At 64.7% G+C, this 8797-nt stretch overlaps 1 protein-coding gene across 1 annotated transcript; it reads right to left on the bottom strand.

Annotated features, from left to right (window-relative positions):
- Window positions 1-1471: 1471 nt before the first annotated feature.
- On the bottom strand, window positions 1472-7383 carry LOC125620586 (peroxisomal trans-2-enoyl-CoA reductase-like). Its single transcript, XM_075118482.1, has 6 exons — window positions 7222-7383; window positions 4525-4632; window positions 3870-4009; window positions 3335-3431; window positions 2985-3109; window positions 1472-2556 (listed from the first exon to the last, which is right to left on the bottom strand). The coding sequence occupies exons 1-6, from the start codon at window positions 7304-7306 to the stop codon at window positions 2380-2382; spliced, it is 732 nt and encodes a 243-aa protein (XP_074974583.1). The 5' UTR covers window positions 7307-7383; the 3' UTR covers window positions 1472-2379.
- Between the last annotated feature and the right edge of the window lie 1414 nt (window positions 7384-8797).

Here is an 8797-nt window from a genome sequence, read left to right as displayed (position 1 = left end):
CATAGGCTGCCAGAGCAGGAGCCTTGGCTGAAGCCAGGCCGGGAAGAAGGGGGCAGCCTGGAACCCCGGGGGTCTCTGTCCTTGCCACGGGCACCTCCCCAGGCCTGGCCTGCGTGCTGGGGAGACGTCGCCTGACGGTGCTGGCAGGCAGTGATGGAGCCAAGCGGAGGGCCCAGCACCCTTCTCCAGAGGCCCTGCACGAGGGCAGCTGGCTTGGCACCCACGGGCTGTGGGAACAACCTCTCTGGTGCGGGGAGCGAAGTCTGGGAGGAACAGGGGGGTGAGGAGCAGGCTGGGGCTAGTGAACTCCTGATGCCAGTGTCAGAGCCACCAGCCAGGGATGGGGTGGCCTCGTGTGTGTGCAGTTCCCTGGGGAGCTGCTGCTGGGGCAGAGCACATGGCTCCAGCCACCCATGGTGGGACCCTATGGGCTCCCTTGCAGGTTGGGGGGACTGTGCCACACCTCACGGCATTTCCTTCTAGCCTTGGCCCGCTTGGGGCCTGTCCAGGGGAAGGGGGCAGCAAGAATTGGTCGCTCTCAGGGCCCGAGGGTCCAAGGCCCCAAGGCAGTAAGTAAATGAGTGAGAAAGCAATGTAGGCTGCCCTGCATTGCACCCTGGGCGGAGGGGCCCAGCTCAGAGCCAAGGCCAGGCCTGTACCTGGGCCCACTGATGGGAGGGTGGGTCACTGCTAGGGGAGGGATGCTGGGCCTGGGAAGGCAGCAGCTATCAGAGCTGGATCTCTGCCTTGGGGCCTGAGGAGCTGGCTGGGGGGTTGGGGTGTTGACAGCCATTGGGACAGCAGGTGACCCCAGGTGGACACCCTCTGCCTCCATAGCATCAGCCTGACCAGAGCCTCTGCAGCTGGTCATGTGCCTTCCCAGAACGCCACCCGCATGGGCTGGTCGTGTCCTCATGCTAGAGCCGCCGTGGGCAGATGCTGCGCTGGGGGCTGGAGACCTTTCTCTGGGCGGATTCACGTAGCTTGTCCATGGCATTGGCGCTGGCCCCATGCTCTAAGCTGCGGGAGTGAAGCTGACAGCTGGGAGCCGGCCACGGGCTAGTGGTGAAATGCTTCCACCCCTGCCGGCCCTGCTCGGTGTGGCGGGAAGGGGCTTAGCACGGAGGTTCAGTGGGTAGAGCGAGCTGGCAGAGCGCCATGCACCCAGCACTGGCGAAGGTGAGCGAGGATTCAGAACAAGCCCCCCTTAAGGATGGGGAGTGGCCAGGGACTGGTTTGCTGCCCCTCCTGCCATTCTTCCAGAGCCCTTCAATAGAGGCACAGAGCCCCCCAGGCTAGCCCAGGCCCCACCACAGCCAGGGCACTGCCTCATTCTGGCCTGGAGCACCCCCTGCTCTTCTGGGCCTGCACTGTGGTGCCCCTCCAGCCGTGCCCAAGCTGCATCCCTTTGCTAGATCTGGCAGGGGCTTCTCGAGCAGGAGCAGACTCATGCTGGCGCAGAGACACAGGATGGTGTTTGTACAAATAACGTTTATTTAAACATGCAAAACAATGCAACCACGAGACACATCTTCCAGGAGCAGAGAGCCGGGTGGAGGTTGGCAGACAATGTGCCCAGCCCTGGGGCAGGAGGCCTGGTGCCAACTGGAGCACGTGACTTTTCAGAGCTACGCTACGATGGGGGAACCAACACCAGGGCCTGGGGCTGCACGTCTTGCGAGCACCCCGAGCTCCCCTGCTCCAAGGATGGGACACCGAGCACGGTAGCTCACAGCGTGGAAGGGGCCTGATAAAATCGCAGCGTCTGAGAGGCGGAGGGGACGTAGGGCAGGCTGGGGAGGGCAGGCCACTCGCTGGCTGGAAGGACGGACCTGCCCAGCTGAGCACGACTCAACAGAGCAGACAGCTGGCTGGAGAAGGAACTGAAATGTGGGGCTTGGCCTTTGGCTGCTGGGGACCCCACAGCGAGCAGGGTGCTTGGGGCTGGCTTCCCTCTCTGCTGGGGCCACGGCTGCTCTTCACAGAACCGCCTGCTGCACCAGCCGTTTCTGTGCCCAGCCCAAATTCCAGCCAGGGTTTGTGAATGAAGGTGCCAGCCACAGTAGCTGCTCGTGCCTCCCCTCTGCCCACGCCTAGCCTGGCCCTTCCTCTGCTGGGCCAGGGAGGAGAGAAAGCGGCTTAGAGAGAAGAGGGTCCTGGGTCCCCAGCAGGGAAAGGAGGCATCAGCTACCCTCACTAGCGGCGAGCCAGAGAGCAGAGTGACGCAGTGCAAGGCAGCTGCTGCTCAGAGTCGACTCCCAGCTGAGCCCACCCATCCCGGCCGGGGACCGGAACACGGGGCAGATGTACCAGGAGCCCTGTACAAGGGAGCAGGGGGCGCTTAGAGCACGCACAGCTCAAGAGGGCTTCGCAAAGGCCTCAGATCTTCCCTTCTAGGGTCAGGGTCTCCAGGTCAGCTGGCGAGCTGGCGTGCAGCACCGCGTGGGAGACGCTCCCCTTCTCGACCAGGGAGGCCACTGCCTCGCCCACCTCCAGGTGACTCACGTAGCCGGGGCGCAAATGCTCCGGGGTTGCCACCCCCATGTCAATCTTCACCTGCAGGGGAAAGTGGAGGCAGTTAGGCCGAGGCCGTCCACCACCGGCTGGCCAGGAGGGGACGCCCTCACCCTGGGGAGGGTGGAGCAGAGTCCCTCGCCCGCATTAATACCCACAAACCTGCCCCAGCTGCAAGAGACCCCGTTACTTGTATCCTGGAGCCGGACCACACTGAGCCAGGCGCTGGCCAGACACATGGTGGGGCCTGGGCTGCCCAAAGGGGCTGTCAAGCAGCAGCTCCCATGAGCAGCAGCACTGGGCGCTTTTGCTGACCTACACGAGATGCCAGCCAGTAGGGGCTAGAACCAGGTCAGTGGGGGGCCAGGACTCGCTGGGCTAAGCTCCATTCCCCTCCAGGCCCTGGAGAGGGGGCAGGGAGAGCTGTGAGTGCCCCTCCACCCCACCCACCCCGGCCAGGGGGCACTGACCTCGTTCAGCTTGCAGGGCACGTCTGGGTACTCCTCCCGGACCACCCGGCAGAAGGCCAGTGCGCCTGCGGCCCCCAGTGTCAGGAACCCGGTGCCTGGCATGAGGAGACGCTCACCAGCCCCTCCTGAAACAGAGAGAGCCCGTTGGCAGCGATAGGGTGAGGGGTGCAAGCAAGGGGCAGCGGCGCCTGAAGCTGCACGCTCCTTGCAGCCCCGACTTACCAGCACCCCACAGCTGCACATATGGCAGCCCCTGCTGGCCCAGTCAGCGGCGAGGGGCACTGGCAGAGCAGGGGAAGGGGCGCAGAGGGTCGGTATCTCCCGTCGCCGGGGGCTGGGCCTCCCCTCACCTGTGATGAAGGTGTAGGAGCCGCTGGGATTCTCCTTGACCAGAGGGAAGAATGCTTTCCAGGACGTGAAGGTGCTCAGCAGCAGCGTTTCCAGGACCTGGGAGGGGGGACACGGGGCAGACACGACGGTTTTCTTTCCTGCAGCCGCGTCCCACCCTCCTGCCCCCATCATCCCTCCGGTGCAGGCTGCTGATCTGTGCATCCCGAGACGAGGCCCTGGGCCAACGGGGCCTGGCTGCTGCCCTTTGGAGACAGTCCAGCACTCTGGGTAAGCAAGTCCACTGCCCTGTTCTGGGATGGAGCCTGGGGCCGGGCCTGTTCCCTCCCGCAGGGGCCAAGCCTGTTGTCTCCACGGCACTCCCAGCCGGTACTGGCCTGAGGCCTTGCACAGGGTGGCGCTACCGGGCTGCAGCTTCACAAGTGCACAGTGGAGTCTGGATCCCGGCCTAACTCCCTCAGCATCCCGACCGGCCCTCCCTGAAGGCTCGCTGTCGCCTCCTCCCCAGAGCCAGCTGCACTGCCTGCCCACACCCACCCAGTGGAGCTCCTGCAGCGTCTGAGTGTGGGGAGGCCCTCCCTGCCACCAGCTGAAGCCCAGCGACGACACCACGTCCGTAACCTTCCCGACGCTCTTCAGCAGGGCTCCCTTGGTGGCCTCTGCTCCCTCCTCGGACCCTGGAAGGATTTCAGCAGCGAGTGAGCGAGTGCCCCTGGGCTGGGCCCAGCCCTGCAATCGCAAGGGGCAAAGAGAAGGTCCTGCAGGTGCAACCCAGCCCTGACCTCGCCGCAGAGGGCTCCACGCAGGAGGGTCCTGGCCGATGACATGTCTCTCTCTGTCTGGATGACGTGCCCTGCCCGCTGGGGAGCAAGTCTGACCAGGAGCCCTGGAGCAGGGGGAAGCCCAGCCTGCCAGCTGGACCTTGCTCGGGCATCACCAGCCTGAGTGGAGCTGGATGCAGCACCATGCTCTTCTAGCACGGCGCTACCAATATGCAACGGGGCAGCTGGCTTGAACGCTCCTCTCGGGCTCTTGTCCTCTCCTCCAGCGGGAGGAAGCCCTGGAATAAGGGGCTCCCTGGAGGGACAGCCTGACACCGAGTGTCTCCCCTGGGCACTGCTGTTATCAGCCCCACAGCTCCTCGGCCAGCGTCCCTGGGCATCCCGCTGGCAGAACTGCGGGCAGGCCTTACCCACGTCCCCGACGAGCGTGTGCAGACGGTCACGGGTTGCCGCCGGCACAAAGCTTCTCAGTTTCTCCAGCCTGGCTCCATCGCGGGAGACAACAGCGACTCGGAAACCTGCGGGCAAGAGGGTGGCGGGGAGACGCGGCCTGAAGCATCCTGCAGCCAGCTGGAAAGGAGCTCGCAACGCCTCTGCCCAGTGCTTCCTGGGCCCGGGACAGCAGCATTGTTCCATTAGCAGGGCGGGGCCGCGGCTTGTCCCGCTGGGCGCCCTGGGACCAAGCCTGAGGTGGCTGCGCAGCTTGTGCTGGTGAGTGAGGGAGTCTCCGGAAGCGGGGAGAGCACCCTGGGCTAGGGAGGGAGACGCTCCGGGCCCCCGTTCCCCACTCCGCCACTGGCTCCCGGCCCCTTGAGTCTCTGTCCCCCAGCTGGGGTGGGGTATTAGCACTCCTCCAGGAGCGGTACGACAGGAGAGCGGGGGTGTGGGCAAGCTGCTGCGTGCTCCGGGCTAGCGCAGGGAGGCCCTGTGAGCCGGGGTGATGCAAGGACCCTTCGCCTTCCCCTCTGGCCAGGGAGCTGCTCTCCCGGTCTCGTGTGACCCGCCCAGCACCCGGGCCCAGGGCGAGCTGTGGCCTTGTGGCTCACAATGCCATGTCACGGGGCCTGTGCTCGGGGCGGATCGCTTGGGGCGGAGGTGGAGGTGCCCCAGATCTCCCCTGGGATGGGGCCTCCTTCACCACCGCTCTGTGCAACGTGTGCAAACCCGGCTGTTCCAGCGCCACGCTCCTGCCAACCCCCACCGCAGGCTTCTGGTGCTCGGCTGGGCGTGGCGCTGCCAGGAGAAAAACACAGAGTCCTCTCTCTCCCCGATTCATGCCCTATCACATTGCCTCCAGCCTGTGTTTGAAGGGAGAGCCGAGACGTTCATCAGGGCATCGCCCCGTGTCACGGAGTCCCTGGGCCATGCTCTGGAACTGCTTCCCAGGAAGCCAGCCAGGACTCTGGGGGAGTCTCCTCTCTGGGAGCAGCCTGTCTGCAGGACACACAGCTCACACAGCTTCCACCTTTCTGGGTCTGACCTCGGAGCATTCAGCAGCCTCTGCCCCTCCATGCGCTTCCCACAGCGCGTCCGCCCAGGCGGGGTCCTGGGGAAGCCAGAGGGTCCTGCCCCCCAACTCCACAGTCAGACGGGACTCTCAGACAGCCAGTAAAACAGAACGACAGGAACATGGTCTAACACAGAGCTTGTAGGTACAGAGAACAGGACCCCTCAGCTGGGTCCATTTTGGGGGCAGTGAGCCAGACAACCACGTCTGCCCTTCACTCCATGTCCCAGCCAGCCCCAAACTGAAACTCCCTCCAGCCCCTCCTCCTCTGGGCTTTCCCCTTTCCCGGGCCAGGAGGTCACCGGATTCCTTTGTTCTCCAACCCTTTAGCTCTCACCTTGCAGGGGGAAGGGCCCAGGCCATCAGTTGCCAGGAAACAGGGCGTTGGCCATTCTCTGTGTCCAGACCCCTGCACCCACCTGCCCTCTAGGGCTCTGCAAGGATCATACACCCTTATCCCACCACCTAGATACTTAAGAACTGCATAGGGGAAACTGAGGCACCCCCACACTATTCAGAGGAAACATTAAGAACAGTCCCACTTCATCACACCCCGATACAGAGCAAACAGCTCTGCCCACGCTGGGCCCTAGCCGCCTCCCACCCATGGGTCTGAGTGGAGCCTTCTACCCATAAAACTAACCCTGGGCTGGAGGGTGCTGGTGTCCCCGAGATATTTGGGGCAAAGGGCACCAGAGCCAGGCTGCCGTGGGGTTAGCACTGGGGACTTGGGACTGTCGGGGTACAGCAGGGTTTATCTAGGCAGTGCATCAGGCTGGTACCTCTGAAAGGGAGTGGCTCTGATTTCTGCCCTAATCTGGCTTCCCAGGGCCCGTACCCTACGCAACAGCAGAACCAGATGGCTGGGAACCATCCCCTGGCGCCAGGGGGCGGACGAGATGGACCCTCATAGCTCTGCTGCCTAGAACTCCGCAGCTGGACCACGAACGTGGACGCCAGGCAGGCAAGAGGCAGAGCCAGGCTCCAGCCAGGCAGAGAGGAGGCACAGCATGCAGGTGCAGGGCATAGGAGTGCCGAGGGCAGGCAAGGCACCCAGCATTGTGCCATTGCTGGCAGAATTCACACAGGCAGCTCTGCCAGGGCACTCGCCCCTCCTGCACGGCCGTGGCTGAGCTGGGAGCTGTGCGTGCCCCAGCCGGCCCATGCCCTTTGCTCGCTCGGGTGGGACAGACTGAGCAGCCTGTGGGGGCAGCAGGCAGGCCCAGGGGGTTCCCCTGGCTCTCCCACAGGGAGGTCCCGGTCCCCACCCAGCAGGGTGCTCTCAGCTCAGCTCAAGCCCAGCGCCGGCCGCTGCCTGGCCAGGACACAATAGCATTTTGGCCCTGTTGCTGCCCCAGATCAAAGTGCCTGCAACCATCCAGGGACTGCTCTTAGCAGGCAGGGGCTGGCGTCACCTGCTAGCTGTGGGTCAGGTCCCCAGCAGCTGGGGTCTAGTGTGAGTCTTCGCTCACACCGGGGGAGGCTCCCAGCATGGCAGCCAGGGGAAGCCCATGCTGCACCTGCCAGCCTGCATGTGGCTGTGGTTAGAAAACAAATCAACCAACTCCCCATCGTCACCCACTCCGCCGGCTGCCCCTACCTCTCTCCAGCAGTGATTTCACTATCCCGGATCCCACCGTGCCAGCCCCCCCAAGCACCACGGCCACTCTGTCCGAGGCAGACATCCCGGCGAGGTAACAACAGAGCCACAGCAGGGCCAGCCACCAACCGGGCTGTGGCTGCTCCCCGGCAAGGAAATAAGTAAGGAAGGTGCATACCCAGCTCCACCCCCAACTCCCACGGCCACACCCACCACCCACTTAGCCCCACCTCCTGCTTCTGCCCCCACCCCTCCTTTGCCTCCTGTCTCACCCATTGTGTCCCTTCGGACTCAGTGGGCCTGAGACAAATGCCCTGTCGGGCCACCCTGGATGCCAGCACAGGGCTGAGTGCCTCGGCCAGTCCAGCCAGGCTCCCACCCCTGCCTCTGGGAGACGCCGCCAAACTGCCAATCTCCTGGGGCCGTTCCTCCCTGCTCTGCTCCGGCCTGTGTGGTCCATGCCAGCCCTCCCCTCGGCCACTGCCCCCTCCTGGCAGTCGTTTAGCTAGCGAGGTCGGCCAGGCCCTCACAGCTCGCTCCCTCTGCCCGCCTCGGTGGGTTCCTCGCCAGCACAGAGGTGCCTAGGGCGAGCGCAGCGCCCTGTCCACAATGCCATCTCCTGCTCTCTGCAGCTCCTCACTGCCTGCTCCCTCCTCTCCCGGCCTGGGCTCTGCATCCAGCTCCCCCTCTGGGAGTGCCCCAGGGAGCTGCCACCTCTGATCTGAGGCTCCTCGTGCATGTCGGACACCTCCTCTTCTGGGCCGCTCTGCACAGACAGCTCCCCGGCGTGCCCACGGCTCCCTCCTCACTCTCTGGGCAGGGCAGCCTCTGACACGGGGCCACCCCGTCCTCCGGGATGCCCCCATTGCTGCACAGCGGGGACCAGGGGCTGCCATTGTGCAGGTGCTAACTCGGGGCAGGGTGGGTTCCTCTACACACCAAGACGCACTATCCTGTTGACTCCTTTGCCCTCTGATCTGTTCAAGCCACAGACCCGGCTGCCTCTCGCTCCCGTTCCCACCACCCCTGCTCGTAGCTACCGTCTCTGGGAGGCTGCTCCCCGGCATTGCGCTCCTCTGGCTCGCCCCTGCCTCCCCCTTGCCCCTGGCTGTGTGTCATACAGCAGGCTCCCAGCTTCCTCTCTGCTTCCCTCACCTCAACTTCTTCTTGAGCAGGAGGAGCAGCCATGAGCCGAGCTCCCCCTCCTCCCCTGCCCAGCCCCATGAGCCTGAACTCTCCATCAGCCCTCCCACCTCCTCGTCATGCCGGCCACACGTGCTGCGGCCTGCATGCGAGTCCCGTCAGCTCCCCAGCTCCAGGCCGTGCTGCCCGCCCCGCGGCCTGGCTACCTCCTCCCACACAGAGCAACACAGCCATGTGCCCACAGACGGCCGTGGGCTCCCCGTGGGCTTCAGGATCCGGTTCAAAATGGTCCAGCCGACCTCTCTGCTCTCTCTGCTCCTCTGCCGGCTCCGTGGAGGGGAGAGCCCTCTCCTCTGTTGCTCTTTGCTCCCTCGTGGGCCCCCCTGCTGCAGGGTACTCTGGGGGGACCAGCTGCATGACCAGGGCCTGATGC

Source organism: Caretta caretta, chromosome 12 (assembly GCF_965140235.1).
Source record: "Caretta caretta isolate rCarCar2 chromosome 12, rCarCar1.hap1, whole genome shotgun sequence".
Lineage (NCBI taxonomy): Eukaryota > Metazoa > Chordata > Testudines > Cheloniidae > Caretta > Caretta caretta.
Note: the sequence above shows the minus strand (reverse complement) of the source record. Positions and strands in the feature narration are given on the sequence as shown.